The sequence below is a fragment of the Nicotiana tabacum genome, chromosome 15 (genome assembly GCF_000715075.1).
Source record: "Nicotiana tabacum cultivar K326 chromosome 15, ASM71507v2, whole genome shotgun sequence".
NCBI classification, from domain to species: Eukaryota; Viridiplantae; Streptophyta; class Magnoliopsida; order Solanales; family Solanaceae; genus Nicotiana; species Nicotiana tabacum.
Genome location: NC_134094.1, coordinates 56,849,818 through 56,868,146, shown reverse-complemented (window position 1 = coordinate 56,868,146; position 18,329 = coordinate 56,849,818). Strand labels below are relative to the sequence as shown.

The following is an 18,329-nucleotide window of genomic DNA, read 5'->3' as shown; positions in this document are numbered from 1 at the left end:
TCGCTACTTGGAAATTTTATTAACATATATAAAACGTTAAAAGAGAAATTTAAGTAAAGATCAGGATCAAAAAGGCAAAGACAAAAAGTAATGAATAACTTTAGGGTAGCTCCCGCTATCAGCGTGATACTTTGAATGTTCTACCTTCCTCTATCGTATAGAGATTATGCTAAAAGAATGAAATGGTATTAATTTCATTTTACACTAAAGATGACATTATTACGTGTCGTTTATGACATTAAAAAATACAATAAGATAAAATATGCTGAACCTAGCTAGCCGCCACACTAGTCCAAACTCTTTAATGATAAATTCGCCTTCAAAACAACGTACACCGCAGTTTCATTCCTCACAACTTCCTCCCTTAATTTATCACACAGTTCATTTACCTTGATGGAGAATTATCAACATATTTTTCCAAATTATTCTTCTTCGTCGTCTGATCAGTTGTCACTAATGAATATGATGAACAACAAATCTCATGCAAAAGAAGCTGAATTAACCCAAGACAATAAGAAATCGAGCGGGTTTTTGGGGCTAATGGCAAGCATGGAAGCTCCAAGCTCCAGTGGTGTTACTGATCACACAAATAGCATTCCGTATAACTCTAATGATCAGAACGAGATGAAATCGGGTAAGAAGAATAAAGGTGAGAAGAGGAATAAAAAACCGAGATATGCTTTTCAAACAAGGAGTCAAGTGGATATTCTGGATGATGGTTATAGATGGAGGAAATATGGACAGAAGGCTGTCAAGAACAACAGATTCCCAAGGTCAGTTTTTATCTACTAGTAACTTTTTGTTACTTACTTACTCTCTAGTCTACTACATAGTAATACTTTACCGACAAAAGAAGGTGGGGATTGTTTACCCTTAAAATTAGATAGCAATTAAACTTATAATATGGTTCTAAGAACTCATGATTTCACCTAATACCAATTGATAAATATGAGGATGAGTAAAAGAAATTAACAATAAAGTAAAGCAAACCAGTGTTAGAATGAAACTTAGCCCTTGAGTTTGGACACCCTTGGTTGATGCAAGAACTATGAAAGTATAACAAGCTGAATAACAATGGTAAAAACAATAAAGAGAATTATATTACTTTTTGTGTCTGTCAAAGCGTGCTCTACAAATGATTAGAACCCCCTTTATATAGTAGAGGAGTTCCACTTATGGTACAATTCTAATTACAAAAAGAAACCCCATGATTAGCTAATTAACCGTTTCTGATTTGATCCGTTCCGAGATTTACGCCATGATCCTCGACCAGTCACCGAGATTTACGCCATGATCCTCGGCCATCAACAGATTTCTTATCTTTCTGTTATTATGCTATCTTCGATCTTGTTCGATGTCTGTCTCATTTAGTTTCGATCGCTACTAGCCTCGATCTCGACAGGTACCTCGGTTCTGAGCTTGGTACCTTATCCTCGTGATATGGCCTATTCTGTTATGAGATCGTCCTTCGATGCAAACTTCCGGTCTCTGTCAAATAGTAAAATCAGGTAGGCCTGGTTTTAATTACCGTATATAGATAGTCCCCTCATTTTTTAGAGTGTAATGACAAGAAACGAATTGAGCCTTCGATTTTCTATCTCGACCTATCATGAAGTCATCCTTGTGACGTAAGCGACGGAAGTGACTGAAACGTCCCGTCTGTACAGTTACCAAGGCATTAAATGCGCGTCAGTCGATGGTTGGCCACCGCCAATATTGAACCGTCATTGTGAAATTTATAAATAGTCCCTCTCTCCACCATTTCGAACTTTTACTTTCAGATTTCTAATCTCCAAAGCTTTTTATACCTTCTAACTTCTTCATCTGCAAATCTACGATTTTCACTGCTACCATCTTCCCAAAACACTAAATCTTATCATCTCCATCTATTTTTAACTTCAAATCTATACAAAAATGGCAAAAACATCAAAAATTGTTCCTCAAATGGAAAACGCTTCTTCATCGCGGCCGGCCGGTGACAAAACACCGATGGAGCCACGACCTGAAGAGTGTGTTCCTGGGGGGGGGGGTGTTCTCACTTCTGACTTCAAGACCGAAAAAGCCTCGTCGATTCCTGGTCGATGTGAGCCAGTGTCGAGGTATATATGCTTGATAACCGAAGGGTACCTTAGGCATGTAAAAGAAAGACTGCAACTGGAAGGGCAAAGAAGTGGTGATCCCGACCCCGAAAGAAGACATTACCACCCATGTGGAAGGGTTTTTAAGTGTTTACACTTACCCTTTCACGCTGGGCCCCCTCGACCCCGTCGTCATTGATTTTTGTCGTCAGTATCAAATAACCCTAGGCCAAATCCATCCTTCTTTTTGGCGAATTATCATTCTGCTCCGATTCTTCGTGAGCAAAGTCGAGGGGATGCCTTTCACCCTCGACCACCTCATCAGGTTATACAACCCCCGCTTCTATCGAGGCGGGTTAATAAAACTCCAACGTCGGGCCACCAAAGTGCTATTCTCGAGCATAGACGAGGACAAGGACCGAGGCTGGATGGGCCGGTTCGTTCGAGTGAGGACTTTTGACCTAATCCCGACCGAGAAGATGCCATTTCCTGAGAAATGGAATATGAAGCGTAAGTATAATCCCACTGTTAGTTCTTATTTATTGTTTTGCCCATTTGCTTCTTCTCATCGATATCCCGTTCCGTGATGTAGCGGTCGCTTGGATGCCCGGTGCAATTCCTAACCTCAAGAGCTGGGTTCGGAACCTAGCTTCGACCTCTTCGTATGCTGAGCGCTCATGGCGTGATTTATCAAAGGGCCGATGGGAGGTCAAAACTCATGGTAAGCCCCTTTTCCATGTATTTGATGGTTTTGTTCAGGCATTTCTTACTTAATTTCTTTTCATATAGGCCTTGGCAAAGTTGTTGTTATGAGGCCCCTATCTGGTGAGGAGGAGACTTCGATCCCGGCACCGAAATCGGCGAAGGACAAAAAGAGGAAAAAGACCTCACCCTTTGAGGATCCAGAACCTAAGAATCCTGACCGAAGAGTCTGTTCGGCATCTAAGGGAGGAGGAGGAAGAAGAGGAAGAAGACGACTCCAGGCTGGTGGCCCGAGCAGGAATGAGCACCGAGGCCCCAAAGGCCACTGAATCGGTGAAGGCTGCAGACTTCGTCTCGAGATAAGGGGGTCTCGGGAAAAGACTTGGGCGAAGTCCCCAAGTCATCGAGGATCGAAGATGCTTCCCACCACACCGAGCCAACGATGGGTACAGTTGTCGAGGCCCTTCGAGATAAGGAGAACGCCCCAAGTGATCCACTTGGGGTAATAGAAATTGGAGGCTTGCCGCTGCTCCCCTCATTTTCTGAGGAGATGATTCAAGAGGCTCGGGCCTTAAGACCCTCTCCATCGAAGGAGCCCACGGAAGGGAGGATCCTTTCCGTGATTACTTTACTGGGGTCAAAGATACTACCGTCTTGAGTGATTTGGAAGTCTCGAGGAAGGACTCGGGGGAGGAATCGATCCTTTTCAACGAAGCACAGCAAGCTCTGAATCGGGTATGCCTTAGCTCCCCTTGTTGGTATTATCTTTGTGTTCGTTTTTCTCTTTTTGTCTAACTTTTTTTTTTGCGTAGGCCTCAGCGCTTCACCGAGAAGCATTTTATCGGTCTCGAGCCGACCTGAGTCGGTACGAGGCCGACATTCAAAGGCTTACCTAGGAGAGGAATGCCCTCAATCTTCTCGGAAAGCAAAAAGAAGAACAGATCAAGGACCTCCGAGCCGAATTGGCCACGTCTCACAAAGATCAGACCGACCTGATCGAGCAGGTAATAAAAATTTTAAAAGCTCATGGGCTCGATTCGCGAACGGTGGCTAATATTTCGATCTCACAGCTGCAGCAGAAGATCGAGAGGATCGAGCAGTTCCGCGAGGAGGTAGATACAATAAAGGCATAGTCCTTGGGGTGGAAAGAAGGTATGGACCGCTTTGCTGTAGAAAAAGAGACTGCTCGAGCCCAATTATCATCGGTCGAAAGTCAGCTTCAAGGTATGAAGGAGAAGAGCTTGAATCAAGCAAGGAAAATAGAGGAGCTCGAGGCTCGGTTGGCTTCTGAACTTGCCAAGGCCAAATCTGAAGCCGAAAAGGCAAAGGCCGAGGCAGATGCGATCGTGGTCGTCTACCGGGCTGATGCTGAAGCCGCTTAAGTCCAAGCGAGAGAGGCAGCCGAGACTGCTCAAACTTGAGCATATTGGATTTCTGAACTTGCCAGATGCCAATCTCGGAGGGAAAGCCTCGAGGAAATCCACGCTCGATGTTTCGATCTTACTAACGAGATAGTAAAGGCTGGAGAGAATGAAGCCGAAGCTGGAGCGCTGGCCACTTCCAATGATGATGATGGCAGCAAGAGCGGGTCCGAGAATGGGGAGGACCTCGATGAAGAAGAAGCTGCCCCCGGAGAAGATCAGGAACCTTAGGATTTTTCACTTTTGGTCTTTTGTATAGGATCCTAATCGGACCTTGTAAATATTCTCATATATATAAAGATCTCTTTCCTTTCCGACTTGTCTTTATTTCATTTATGCCTTGTGAAAATTTTGTTTTATTTATGCCTTGTGAAAATTTTGTTTTATTTATGCCTTATGAAAATTTTGTTCATAAGTTAGAGGCTTAGGCAATTTGATCGAAGCCAAGCTAGTATAGTTTTTATAATCGAGTGAGTACTTGCTCGAACTCGGATCAGGGTGACCCTTAGGTTTTAATTGAGTGAGGATGATTTCTCAAAAATAAACTAGCCCTTTAGGCTCTTAAATTAGGCCGATACGACCATAGCAAAAAGAATGGCTTTCTCCCCCTTTTTCGGCTTGAAAAGTTTATTGTTTAATCATATAAATTTTGTTGTGCCTTAGCACAAAATAAAGGATTTGCTCGAGAGTTCGAACGGTTTCGTACCCATTAGGATTTTCAAGGGTCGATATTATCAAGACCCTTTGTTTCGTAATGCCTTAGCATAAAATAAAGAATTTGTTCGAGAGTTCGAACGACTTTGTACCCATTAGGGTTTTTGAGGGTCGATATTATCGAGACACTTAGAAATGTAGCCGATGGTATCTTTTTTAACCGGTTTGTGAAAATATTAGAAGGTATGTTTAATAACGAAAATCGGACGTCTCCGAACCGTGTTAATTTGGCCGTAGCCTTTAACTTGGGATTTGCCTTTTGGGCTTGTTCCCCTGTTATACTTCGAACTTGTTCGAAGTATCAGTCCCCGAGTGGGGTGGCTGTGGCCTATAAAATCGAGGATTGCCTTTTTAAGGTCTTACGATTTCGAGGTTTAGTAATTCGATCATGTCGATGTTTTGGACGGCAGTCCCCAAGTATTGGGTAAATTGTTTGAACTTCAGTTGTGCTCAGCCCTTAAGCTAGTTTCCACAATAGATCATAAATATGAAATTTTAAAGTATAAATTTTTCTAAGGCATGGAACATCTGGTAAAGAAAAATACTTCTTTCATTAGATTATACATGCGTACATGTTTTGCCATTAGGGTTCGAGTAATCTACATGGACTGGTTCATTTGACCGTTTGGTCCTCTACAAAATTTACCTATCGAGACCTTGTCGGCACGAAGTATTTTCCTTGTAACTATCCGAGGGTAATGCCCCCCCCCAGTATTCGAGGTTGATTGTAAAGGAGCCTCGGATATTGTCGAATTTCTCTAAGTTAGCACGAAAAATGGTTGCCTCGTTAAAAACCTCGCCAGAAAAACCCAATTGGGACAAAAATTGGTCTAAGGGAAAAAGAGTACAACGCGTGCTTTCAGACCTAAGGACTCCGCGTTTGAATAATCCTTGATGTCTTTGATTAAACACCTGCAAATGGTTAGTATAAAATATAAATGAAAATGGAGAAGGCCGTACCTTAGCAGTAATATCGTTTGAGGAGTGATATGTTCCAATTGTTTGGTAATTGTTCGTCGTTTACCATGCCAAGTTTGTAGGATCCTTTTCCGATGATATCGAGGACCTGGTATGGTCCCTCCCAGTTCGGGCCAAGTTTTCCTTTGTTTGGGTCTCGAGTATTGAGGGTGACCTTCCTCAGAACCAAGTCCTCGATTTTGAAGTGTCAAAGATTGGCTCTTCGATTGTAGTACTTTTCGATCTGTTGTTTCTGTGCGGCAATTCGAACAAGGGCAGCTTCCTATTTTTCATCTAGAAATTCGAGGCTTGTATTCATAGCCTCGTGATTTGACTCTTCCGTTATATATCGAAACCTGACGTTGGGTTCCTCGACTTCAACCGGGATCAGAGCTTCAGCTCCATATACTAAAGAAAATGGTGTTGCCCCCGTACTGGATTTTGACGTCGTTCGATACGCCCAAAGGACTTCGGGCAATATTTCTCTCCATTTTCCCTTAGTGTCGCTCAATCTTTTCTTTAGATTTTGAATGATGGTTTTGTTTGTTGATTCGGCCTGTCCGTTCCCACTAGGATGATACGGCGTTGATAGGATCCTCTTTATTTTGTGATCTTCGAGAAATTTTGTTTTTTTGCTGCCGACGAATTGCTTTCCATTGTCGCATACGATCTCGGCAGGCATCCCGAATCGGCATATAATGTGATCCCAGATGAAGTCTATGACTTCTTTCTCTCTAATTTTCTCGAAAGCCTGTGCTTCAACTGACTTAGAGAAATAGTCAGTCATAAACAAAATAAATTTAGCTTTACCTGGGGCCGATGGAAGAGGGCCGACAATATCCATTCCCCACTTTATGAATGGCCATAGGGATAAGACTGAGTGGAGTTGTTCTCTGGGCTGATGAATCATCGGCGCATACCTTTGACATTTGTCACACTTTCGAACAAACGCTTTTGTATCCTTTTCCATATCGGCCCAATAGTATCATAATCTGATGAATTTGTGAACTAATGATTCGACACCAGAATGATTTTTGCATGTGCCCTCATGGATTTCTCGTAGAACGTAGTCGGTATCTCCTGGTCTCAAACATATCGCCAATAGTCCATCGAACATCCTTCTATATAGTATTCCATCTTCGGCCAATGTGAATCGTGCAGCCTTCGTACGTAGAGTCCTTGATTTTTTAGGATCCGATGGAAGCTTCCCGTTCTTTAGGTACTCGATATATTTGTTCCTCCAATCCCAGGTCAGACTTGTGGAGTTGATTTCGGCGTGATCTTCTTCGATTACTGACCTTGAAAGTTGTACGACAGTCTCCGAGTTAATCTCGCCGTCTTCGACTGATGACCCCAAATTTGCAAGGGCATCGACCTCGCTATTTTGTTCTCGAGGTACATGTTATAAGGTCCATTTGTTAAACCGATGTAGAGTCACCTGTAATTTATCCAAGTACCTCTGCATTCGATCTTCTAGGACCTCGAAAGTTCTGTTGACTTGATTTACCATGAGCAGGGAGTCACATTTGGCTTCGATAACTTCTGCTCCCAAACCTTTAGCTAGCTCAAGACCTGCAATCATGGCCTCATACTCGACCTCATTGTTAGTTAACTTGGAAGCTCTGATAGATTGTCTAATTGTATTACCCGTGTGTGGCTTCAAAACGATGCCTAGCCTAGACCCCTTCACCTTCGAAGTGTCGTCTGTGAAGAGGGTCCACACCCCTGATGATGTACTTGATTTTAATAACAGTTCCTTTTCGACCTCAGGTACGAGGGCGGGCGTAAAGTCGGCCACGAAGTCTGCTAAGATTTGAGTCCGCTAAGATTTGAGACTTGATGGCCGTTTGGGGTCGATACTCGATATCGTACCCACTGATCTCTATGGCCTATTTGGCCAATCGGCCCGAAAGTTCGGGTTTATGCAAAATATTGCGAAGGGGATAAGTAGTCACCACACAGATCGGGTGACACTGAAAATATGGTTTTAATTTCCTAGAAGCGCTTATTAAGGCAAATGCTAATTTTTCTAAGTGTGGGTACTGGATCTCGACCTCACCTAGAGTTCGACTAACATAATAAACAGGAAATTTCGTACCTTGCTCTTCTCGAACTAGGACCCCATTTACCGTAATTTTTGAGACTGCTAAGTACAAGTATAGTTGCTCGTCCGCTTTCGGAGTATGAAGCAGTGTCGGGCTTGAAAGGTACCGCTTAAGTTCTTCCAATGCTTGGTGGCATTCCGGGGTCCATGCAAAAAATTTGTTCTTTTTGAGCAGTGAGAAGAACCGGTGACTTCTATCTGAAGACCTCGAGATGAATCGGCCTAGGGCGGCTATGCGCCCTGTTAATCTTTGTACGACCTTAATATTATCCACGACTATGATGTCTTCGATCGCCTTGATCTTATGAGGGTTGATTTCGATACCCCAATTTGATATTATAAAGCTGAGGAATATGCCCGAGCCGACCCCGAATGCACATTTCTCCGGGTTGAATTTCATGTTGTATTTCCTTAGTATATCGAAGGTCTCATGAAAATGTGTCAAATGGTCCTCTGCTTGCAGGGACTTAACTAGCATATCGTCAATATAAACTTCCATTGACTTACCTATTTGTTCTTCGAACATTCAATTTACTAAGCGTTGATAGGTGGCACCAACATTTTTTAGTCCAAACGGCATTACATTATAACAATAGGTGTCGTACTTAGTGATGAACGAAGTCTTTTCCTGGTCCTCCGGGTTCATTTGTATTTGATTGTACCGGGAGTAGGCATCGAGGAAATTAAGGATCTCGTGGCCGGCCATGGCATCGATCATGCGATCGATATTCGGCAGAGGAAAAGAGTCTTTAGGACATGCTTTGTTTAAATCTTTATAGTCTACGCACATCCTAAGTTTATTTCCCTTTTTAGGGACTGCGACTACGTTTGCTAACCATTCGGGATATTTTACCTCCCGAATGTACCCTATTTTGAGAAGTTTGGTTACCTCGTCCTTGATGAATGCATGTTTTACCTTGGACTGGAGTCTTCTCTTTTATTTTACCGGGCGGAAATTTGGGTCCAAGCTTAGTCGATGTGTAGCAATTTCCGGCGGGATCCCTGTCATATCTAAATGGGACCAAGCAAAACAATCCATATTATCGATAAGAAATTTAATGAGTTTTTCCCTGAGCTCGGGGGTTAACCCCGTACCCAGGTATACCTTTCGATCGGGTAGATGCTCGATCAGTATGACTTGCTCCAGCTCCTCGACCGTTAATTTAGTGGCGTCAGAATCTTCGGGGATTATGAAGGATCGAGGGATCCAATAATTACCGTCCTCGTCCATTCCCTACTTCTCCGATTGAGTCGAGGCTGGTAGTTGTGGTTGTTATTTAGCTCCATGTTTTCCTTTGGACTCCGATCCTTTTGTTGACGTAAATGTCGATACTGGTATCACTTCGTCGATCGCGAACATCTCTTTGGCAGCATGTTATTCCCCATACACCATTTTTACTCCATCCGGTGCTGGGAACTTCAGCATTTGGTGAAGGGTTGAGGGGACCGCCCTCATATTGTGAATCCAGGGTCTTCCGAGTAGTGCGTTGTATCTCATATCGCCTTCGATCACATGGAACTTTATTTTCTGAATAATTCTGGCTACATTTACTGGTAGGATGATTTCACCTTTAGTTGTTTCACTTGCCATGTTAAAGCCATTGAGAATTCGAGTTGCGGGTATGATCTGATCTTGTAGGCCGAGCTGCTCTACGACCCTCGATCGAATAATATTGGCCAAACTTCCCGGATCAATTAAAACACATTTAACCTGAATTTTATTCATAAGGATAGAGATTACCAAAGCGTCATTGTGGGGTTGTGAAATCCCTTCTGCTTCCTCATCATTGAATGATAAAGCGCCTTCTGGCACATAGTCTCGAGTTCGTTTTTCTCTGGTGATTGACACTTTAGTGTGTTTGAACACGGGCCCTTGTGGAATATCAACCCCACCAACGATCATGTGAATCACATGTTATGGTTCTTCCTGCTCGCTCTTCCTATTTGCGTCTCTGTCTCTGAAATGGTTTTTAGCGCGGTCGCTCAAGTTTTCTCGAAGGTCACCCTCGTTGAATAGACGGGCCACCTCCTCCCTTAGTTGTCTGCAGTCTTCAGTTTTATGACCATGTGTACCATGGTATTTGCATATTTGATTGGGGTTCCTTTGGGATGGATCGGTTTGTAGGGGTCTGGGCCATCTAGTATCTTTGATTCTCCCAATGGCTCACACAATACCTGATGTATCGATGCTTAAGTTGTATTCTGACAATTGTGGCACTTCTGTGGGATTTGCATGTTTATCGAAGCCACTTTTGCTCATGAGCACTCGAGAGATCTGTCTTCGATCATTCCTTCGATCATTTTGGATGGGATTGCGTCCTGGGCCACTGTTTCTACGATCTGCGTTGTATGGTAGATACCGATCTCTGCTCGACCGGGGTTCTCTGTCGATATCCCCTTGAGTACTGCCAACTGGCCTGTTTGGATAAGCGGAATCGGAAGGGGTCCCAAATTGATCATCCTCGACCTTGATCTTCGACTGGTACCGATTATGTACATCGGCCCAGGTTACCGCTGGATATTCAATTAAATTCTACTTTAGTTGTCGTGATGCCACCAAACTTCGTTCGTTCAAACCTTGAGTAAAGGCCTGAACAGCCCAATCGTCTGTGACATGGTGGTAGTTCCATGCGTTCCATCTGAAACCGAGATACGAATTCTCTCAACATTTTGTTGTCTTTTTGTTTAACCTTGAAGAAGTCCGATTTTCTAGTCGCGACCTTTATTGCTCCGGCATGTGCCTTTACGAAGGAGTCTGCAAGCATGGCGAAAGAATCGATGGAATTAGGCGGCAAATTATGGTACTATATCATTGCTCCTTTTGACAAGGTTTCTCCAAATTTCTTCAGTAGAACAGATTCAATCTCATCGTCTTCTAAGTCATTTCCCTTTATTGCACATGTATAAGAAGTGACATGCTCATTAGGGTCAGTGGTCCCGTTGTACTTAGGAATTTCTGGCACTCGAAATTTCTTCAGAATGGGTTTCGGTGCTGCACTCGAAGGGAAAGGCTTCTGTACAAATTTCTTTGAATCCATACCTTTTAAAATCGGTGGCGCCCCCGGTATTTGGTCAACGCGGGAGTTATATGTCTATACTTTCTTGTTATTTGCCTCGATTTTCTTTTCTCCTGATTCAATTCATTTAGTGAGCTCCTCAAACATTTTCATAATGGTGGGGTCAGTCCCCGAATTCCAACATTCGTTGGAATTCGACCTTTCCGGCACAGGCTCGGTCCTTTGAACAACTTCTGGTTCGATCCTACTCGGTTTTCGGTGTTGATTTTGTAGTTGTGCTATAGCGGCCTGTTGAGCCTGTAACATTTTGAATATCAATTGAAGGCTAACTCCACCATCTTCTCCGCCCTGTATACCTCGACCACTTGATCGAACTTCCCTGTGTATACTACTTTCGGGCTCAATGCCCAAATTTGCATTTAGGGCGACATGTGAACTGACATCGACGGGATTTGCAATTGGTGCTCCCTCGAGGTCGGCCTGAGGCACCTCGATTCCTGGGGCGGCTATGTTGTCGTTTTCCCCGTGAAGTCCAAGGCTGTTGTCACCATGTGTAGGTGCTGCTTGTGAGTTTGACATGTTTGTCCTGAAAATAAAGATTCTTACGAGAACAAGTGTAAAGTAGTGTATGTTATTGAAATTAGTATAAGCAATCACTATTATCCTTAGCCCCACGGTGGGCGCCAAACTATTTACCCTTAAAATTGGATAATAATTAAACTTATAATATGGTTCTAAGGACACATGATTTCACCTAATACTAATTGATAAATTTGAGAATGAGTAATAAAAATTATTAATAAAGTAAAGCAAACCAGTGTTAGAATGAAACTCAGCCCTTGAGTTTGGACACCCTTTAACTGGTTGATGCAAGAACTATGAAAGTATAACAAGCTGAATAACAATGGTGAGAACAATAAAGAGAATTATATTGCTTTTTGTGTCTGTCAAAACGTGCCCTACAAATGATTAGAACCCCGCTTTATATAATAGAGAAGTTTCACTTATGGTACAATTCTAATTATAGAAAGAAACCTCATGATTGGCTAATTAACCGTTTCTGATTTGATCCGTTTCGAGATTTACGCCATGATCCTCGACCAGTTACCGAGATTTATGCCATGATCCTCGGCCAGCCACGGATATTTTGTCTTTCTGTTATTATGCTATCTTCGATCTTGTTCGATGTCTGTCTCATTTGGCTTCGATCACTACTAGCCTCGATCTCGACAGGTACCTCGGTTCTGAGCTCGGTACCTTATCCTCGTGATATGGCCTATTCCGTTACGAGACCGTCCTTCGATGCAAACTCCCGGTCTCGGTCAAACAGTAAAATCGGATGGGCCTGGTTTTAACCGTATTCAGGGATCAAAAGGTAACAAAGTATTTTCAACTAGGAAGGGAAATTTATCTTTTTGTTAAGCATTTAGGCGTATTTCTCAAGTCAATTTCCATACACCTAAAAATTTTCACAGCAACCTAGTCAAGATTAATTAAAATTAGTTTTATGATATTCACAAAAAAATGTTGTGACCCGACTCAAATAGACCTATACATTAAGGTTTAGAAGTGCTCTTTGTTTGCTGATTGGTTTCTACTTTTTAACAATAACTATTGCACCACTATAATTGTGGAGCTTCACATGCCTAGGAAAATTACTTATTTTACGTTAAATAGTGGATAAATTAAAAATCAAAACGTGCAAAGTAACTCAATTAGCCCTTTGATCACAAATAAGAGATTGACGTTTAAGGATTGATCCGGAAGCACCGAGGTTTGGTAGGACTAGTTGAACCCAAATTTAACTATTGGTATACATTTCAATGAGTATTATATTGTGATCAAAAGTATGGATACTGAAAGTTTTGGTGTGGAAACATGAAAAATGAAATGATAAGAAATTCTAGGAAATGTAATAAATTGGACTCTCTCACTTAACCATGATACAGCTGGGAGTCAATTCATATTTAACTACTACTACGAAACTGATCTGACTAGGTCGATCATAGATAAAGTAACATCCATGAGTAATGTCCTACTGATATCCTTCAGATAAGATACAGTAATTCAAACAATAAAAGGGAGCAGCACATAAGTCTAAAGAGAAGGAAAAAAAAAAAGAGAAAAAAGCAAAAAGTTCACTAATTTAAATCGATAATTTGCTATTATTTCCCCAGGAGTACCAATTTCAACTACCTAAGGACTTAGATATGGGAAAAGTAAGGTGGAACTAATTAATCCAAATTCTGCTAAGTGTCAAGATGGCAGCTTCTTTCAAGCAGTGGAAAGAATACGAACTCGTTATAGCTGTCAAAGAGAGAGAAAAACCATTTGAGTCGAGGTTGACCAAGATTTGAGCATGACGGGGCATCATTGTAAGCATGCCAATTACTAGTGATAAAATTTGACGTGTAACTCTATAAAAACATAATGAGTATGATAATTTATCAACAAAATATAAACTTTAAATTCTCTTTTTGGCTTTAAAACTCTTTGCAGAAAGCAAAAGTTTGATATCAAATTATTTTGCTATGTTAATATTTTCAAAAGAAAAAAAATTACTCAAAGAAAATTAAAATTTACTCAAATAAACTTACTGTTTCAACTGAAGAAGAGTCTCAAACTTAGTAGTCATTGCCAATTCGGACGGTCGGAGTCGAGCTCGAGCAAACGCTGAATAAAGTTAAAACAATAGTTTAAAAAGTTTTTTTTATTTTCTATTTTTGAGCAGGAGGGGTTAGTAGAGGATTTTACTTTTGTTTGAAAAAGATAGGTGAGAGTCAGAAGGATTACTTTTGTTTTTGAGCTTTAAAAGGGTTAAAACTATAGGTTGACTATTGTGCACAAGTATTAAAGAATTAAAAAAATAAAATACCTTAAAAACCTTCTAAATTTGGCACGTATTATTGATTACATTCTTGAACTATCCGCGTTATTAATTACCCCCTATACTTGGTTATTCAATAGCTATTACCCCCTTAGACGATCTCATCCTAGAAAAGTGGCATGCACTCACCTGCCACGTGGATTTTCCTGTCCATGTGGTATTTTTTGAAAAATAAAATATTTTTTATACCTTTTCAAGTGTGTTACTTTTTTCGATAATCCTTTTCTAATAATATTTATAATGAAACTTGGTTAGAACTACATTATTTAGGCTAATTATTTTTTATTTGGCTAAAAATAATAAAGTCGTAATTATTGTTTTTGAATTAAACCTGAAAGTAAAGATTTATACAATTGAATTAAATAGTCAAGGCATCTAAAAAGATATAAAAATACATAGTTTGATTTTTATTATTTTGACTGTAATTTTTTATATAGCTCTAAATTATGGAGCTCTAAAAATATTATTTTTTTACAAATATTACCAGAAAAAGTAAAAATACACAGTTGAAATAAATAGTCATTGCATCAAAAGAAGAAATAAAAAGAGTGTACAATTGCAAGTTTATTATTTTCGCTATACCTTTTTTATTTGGTAAAAATAATGGAGTTGTAGCCATTTTTTTTTACTGATTTGACTCAAAAATATACATACAAAATTAAAACAAATAGATATTATATCTAAAGAAAACAAATAACAGAAAATACACAACTAGTACTCTATTATTTTTGCTAAAAGTTTTCTATGTTGCTAAAATGATAGAGTTCCAACCAAACTTTTATAAATTTGGCCCAAAAAAAATATGCAGTTGGAACAAATAGACATTATATCTATAGAAGAAATTAAAAAGAATAAAAGTTAGAGTAAAGTCCATATTATATGTTAAGATGAAACAAGAAGAAATACATAGTTGTAACAAATAAATCATTATATATGACTATATGCAATTAAAAGTTAAAAAATAACCTACTTGTAAGATGATTTTTTAATTTTTCTTCACTCCCACGCGCTTAAAAGAGAGTGCACTCACACTCTTTGCTGCATTAGCGTCCAGGGAGGTAATGACTCTCCAATGTACATACAAATACATATAAAATATATTTACAGTATTTTTTCCGAGGCTAATGGGTACCCATGACCCCCTAACCCTAAAGTAGGTACGCCTCTGATTTGAGTGAATGGAACTTGATTATTTAAATATTTATATCCTTCTTTTCTACTTATTTATCCGTTATTTACTATATCGAGGATTAATTAAACGGCCTTCAGAAAGAACATAAAATAATTTATTTTTTTTACGTTTAAGCATGTTGATAAAATATCAATAAATTTAATAATGGGAAACTAATAAAAGAGAAATCATTTTGAGAGAAATATTAGCCTAATATCAATTTATTCGGTTCTCCGGAATCGAAATAGAAACAAAAACAAAAACCATTTTGTCATAGTGAGAATACCAGTTTCAATTCGAAGAGAATGTACGGAAATTCCTTCTTTAAATTATCTCTAATTATTGCTTGTGCTGCTCATCTCAGAAGCTACTACCGATGCACGCATCAAGGATGTAACGTGAAGAAACAAGTACAAAGGCTGTCAAAGGATGAAGGAGTAGTAGTAACTACTTACGAAGGCATGCATTCACATCCCATTGAGAAGTCCACAGATAACTTTGAGCACATTTTGACTCAGATGCAGATCTATGCTTCCTTTTGAAACATCCATCACTTCAATGCCTAAGGTATGACAGTCAATTAGTCACTTGTAAAATAGTACTACAGTATATAATGCGTTTTGAACCTAGATGATATCTTTAGAAATAAAACGCAACTTCATTAGGGAATTTAATTTCATCATTGTAGAACTAAAAATAATGTTGCTATTTTTTGTTTTACGCAATTTGCACTGAATTCGGCTCACTTTGTATTTGCCGGAGGAAGTCTAACTCTTTTCTTTTAGAATTAACAAATCATTGCATGTGGGAGAAAGATACGTGCTAGTGTTGATGTGTTTTTCCTCTTTAGTTATGTCCTAAGTTGTTTTACTCAATTTTATCTGTTTGTTTGAGCCCCTACCTTACAGTTTGATTCAAAAATACCATAATTTGGATGGAATAATATGTGGCACCTCGGGAATTTTTTTTTTTCACTGCTGAAGAAAGATCATAAAGTTGGAGACGCAATCAGATGTCATGGCACCTAGGGATTAAAGTGACCTATCCTAAATTTTATTTACTCGGATCCATGCTAACCGACCCATGAACCGACCCACTTACCCCCACGTAAAATGCCCCACCAACAAATTAAACCCTGATAAAGGTTGAAAAGTGCGTCACTACAAGAAAGAAGGCATTTGATTTGCCATAAATCAAATGTTGTTGCTAAAAGTAGTTTTGGCAACAACAAAAATGTTGTTGCACGCAGTATTCGCAACAACCAACAAGCAACAAAAATTATTGTTGCCTTAAAGTATATTTTATTGGTAACAAGTCATGTAAATGTGGCTTATGACTTATGAGAACATTTAACAACAAAAATTATTGTTGCAAAAAATTAGCATATTTACCAACAATATTTGTTGTGGTGAAAAAAATGGCGGAAAAGTTAGTTATTGATCTTGACACACCACTTTTTTCACCTTAACCCTCTTTAAAATGGATAAAAAGTAATTTTTAAAGCTCAAAAGGATTCGGTGTGCCATGTCACCATTTTTTTTAAAAAATAATTTTTCTTCAAAACACATTTGACTCTAAAACTGACTGCACCAGAGATTCTGAGTAAGGGAGTTCATTTGACTCGGGGAGAAGGTGTTAGGCATTCCCCGAGTCCCGTGAAGGTCACGGTTACATATTTGATCTAATTGGCTTTAAAGAATACTCAAACTGAGGCAAAAACACACGAAAGAAAAATAAACACACAAGAGGCTCGAGGTTGTTCCCACCTAAATAAAAGAAAAATAAAACAAGAGGAAAATACTAAAAGTCTATACTATGCTCATCCAAGATGTCCGTCACGGCCTCCAATTACATTCACTACAGGGCAAACCCCAAATAAAAATATATACAAAATTTGCAGGGCATTCCCCTGAAATAAACTAAAGGGGATGACCTCTCACCTCGAATGAAATAAAGACAATACCTAAATTTTGCCTACCCTAGTGTTGACGGCCTAAGTATGCTCCTAACGTTAAGAAAACAATGAAAGCAAAACAATTAAACATTCACGGTCTGATTTTTCATATTTAACATCACCCCACGGCCCAATTCAAGCAATTTTCACTCTTTGTTCATAATTTTCTCTTGTTTGCAATTTCTCGGAAACCATCAAGCACACAGAATCAGTCCATCATATAAGTGAACTAAATAATAAGTAACAAAAGAAATGACTAAAGCAAGATAAAGGCCCATCTGTGACTATTAATTGTATTACTCTAACACTTAAATTAACTTACTATAGAGAAAACTAATTGAACACAGTGATGATTGAAAACGTAACACCTAAAGGAGGACATTGACTTTTAAATACTCCAAAATGAGGGAAAAGAGAAAGAAAAATAATAAAAACGAAAAACTAAACAGTAAGAATGCAAAGACTAAAGGAGTTTTTCAAACCATCTCAATAACTAACTAAAAAAAATCCAAAAATCTAAAGGAAAGACTACTGCCAATATGAACCAAAAGTACATCTACAAGATTAAATCCTCTTTCCATAAAGTGACGACCAAAAAAGAACTTCAAATCATGTTGGAAATAACCTACTGATATACTACTAAAAAGGAAGAATGCCAACAAAAGAAATTAAACTTTCAAAATATACTACTACAAAGTAGTATAAGAACTGTAAAATAATATATGCATATAAGAATAGAAATTCTAATACCTTTGGTTTAAGAGCTTTCAAGACTACCGTAATTTAACAACTAATCACATCTGAGCACTTATCTTGCTCTTAGATCATTCAACGTATAAGCAAGCACATAAGTAAGAACAGAGAAGAGAGGGACCTTTAAGTAGCTTTCCTCAATATATTTTCTGTTCGGAAGCAGCAATTACAGGAAAATCCAACGTCGAAACTAGAACATCAACCAGAATAATCAACAGGAATCCATGGACCAATCTCGAACGGAAACTCCAAATCGGACACCCACTTCAGCTTGACTCCATTTTCAAAACCAAATTTCCGAAATTGAAATGAAGAAACAGAAGTATATTTTTTTGTATTTTTTTTTTCTGATTTTGAAATCTAAATAAACAGATAGATCGGAAAGGAAAATTGAAGAAGATGGAATTTCTCAAAACCCTAGAACCCTTTCTTCTTTTTTTATCCAAATATTTTCTCCCCACAAATCCCCTAAAAATCCTAAAATGAACCCTTTATATAGGGAACCTAGAAGCTTCCATACTTTTCCCCCAAGAAAATCCAAAAACAAACTCCCTAAAAAATCTGAAATTCT

General features: G+C 39.3%; 1 protein-coding gene and 2 long non-coding RNA genes across 4 annotated transcripts; 2 read left to right on the top strand and 1 right to left on the bottom strand.

Moving 5' to 3' along the window:
* The first annotated feature begins 309 nt into the window (after positions 1-309).
* On the top strand, positions 310-15,787 carry LOC107771611 (putative WRKY transcription factor 75). Its single transcript, XM_016591028.2, has 2 exons — positions 310-773; positions 15,416-15,787. Exons 1-2 carry the CDS (start codon positions 394-396, stop codon positions 15,591-15,593), a joined length of 558 nt encoding a protein of 185 aa, XP_016446514.1. The 5' UTR covers positions 310-393; the 3' UTR covers positions 15,594-15,787.
* LOC107771615 (uncharacterized) lies at positions 780-4,515 on the top strand. Its single transcript, XR_012699271.1, has 4 exons — positions 780-2,588; positions 2,671-3,515; positions 3,593-3,784; positions 3,851-4,515. It is a non-coding gene; the product is annotated as an uncharacterized LOC107771615 (long non-coding RNA).
* On the bottom strand, positions 12,895-18,019 carry LOC107771630 (uncharacterized). 2 transcript variants are annotated; one of them, XR_012699270.1, is made up of 4 exons: positions 17,880-18,019; positions 15,338-15,613; positions 13,591-13,666; positions 12,895-13,300 (listed from the first exon to the last, which is right to left on the bottom strand). It is a non-coding gene; the product is annotated as an uncharacterized LOC107771630 (long non-coding RNA). The 2 variants fall into 2 exon arrangements; XR_001644853.2 differs by having other exon boundaries at positions 15,507-15,613.
* Positions 18,020-18,329: the final 310 nt, after the last annotated feature.

What these genes read in the sequence shown, in the direction of transcription:
- LOC107771611 (XM_016591028.2), top strand. Translation starts at nt 394, where the DNA reads ATGGAGAATTATCAACATATTTTTCCAAATTATTCTTCTTCGTCGTCT. An exon ending in AAGAACAACAGATTCCCAAG is followed by an intron (nt 774 to 15,415) that starts GTCAGTTTTTAT and finishes TGCTCATCTCAG; the next exon opens with AAGCTACTACCGATGCACGC.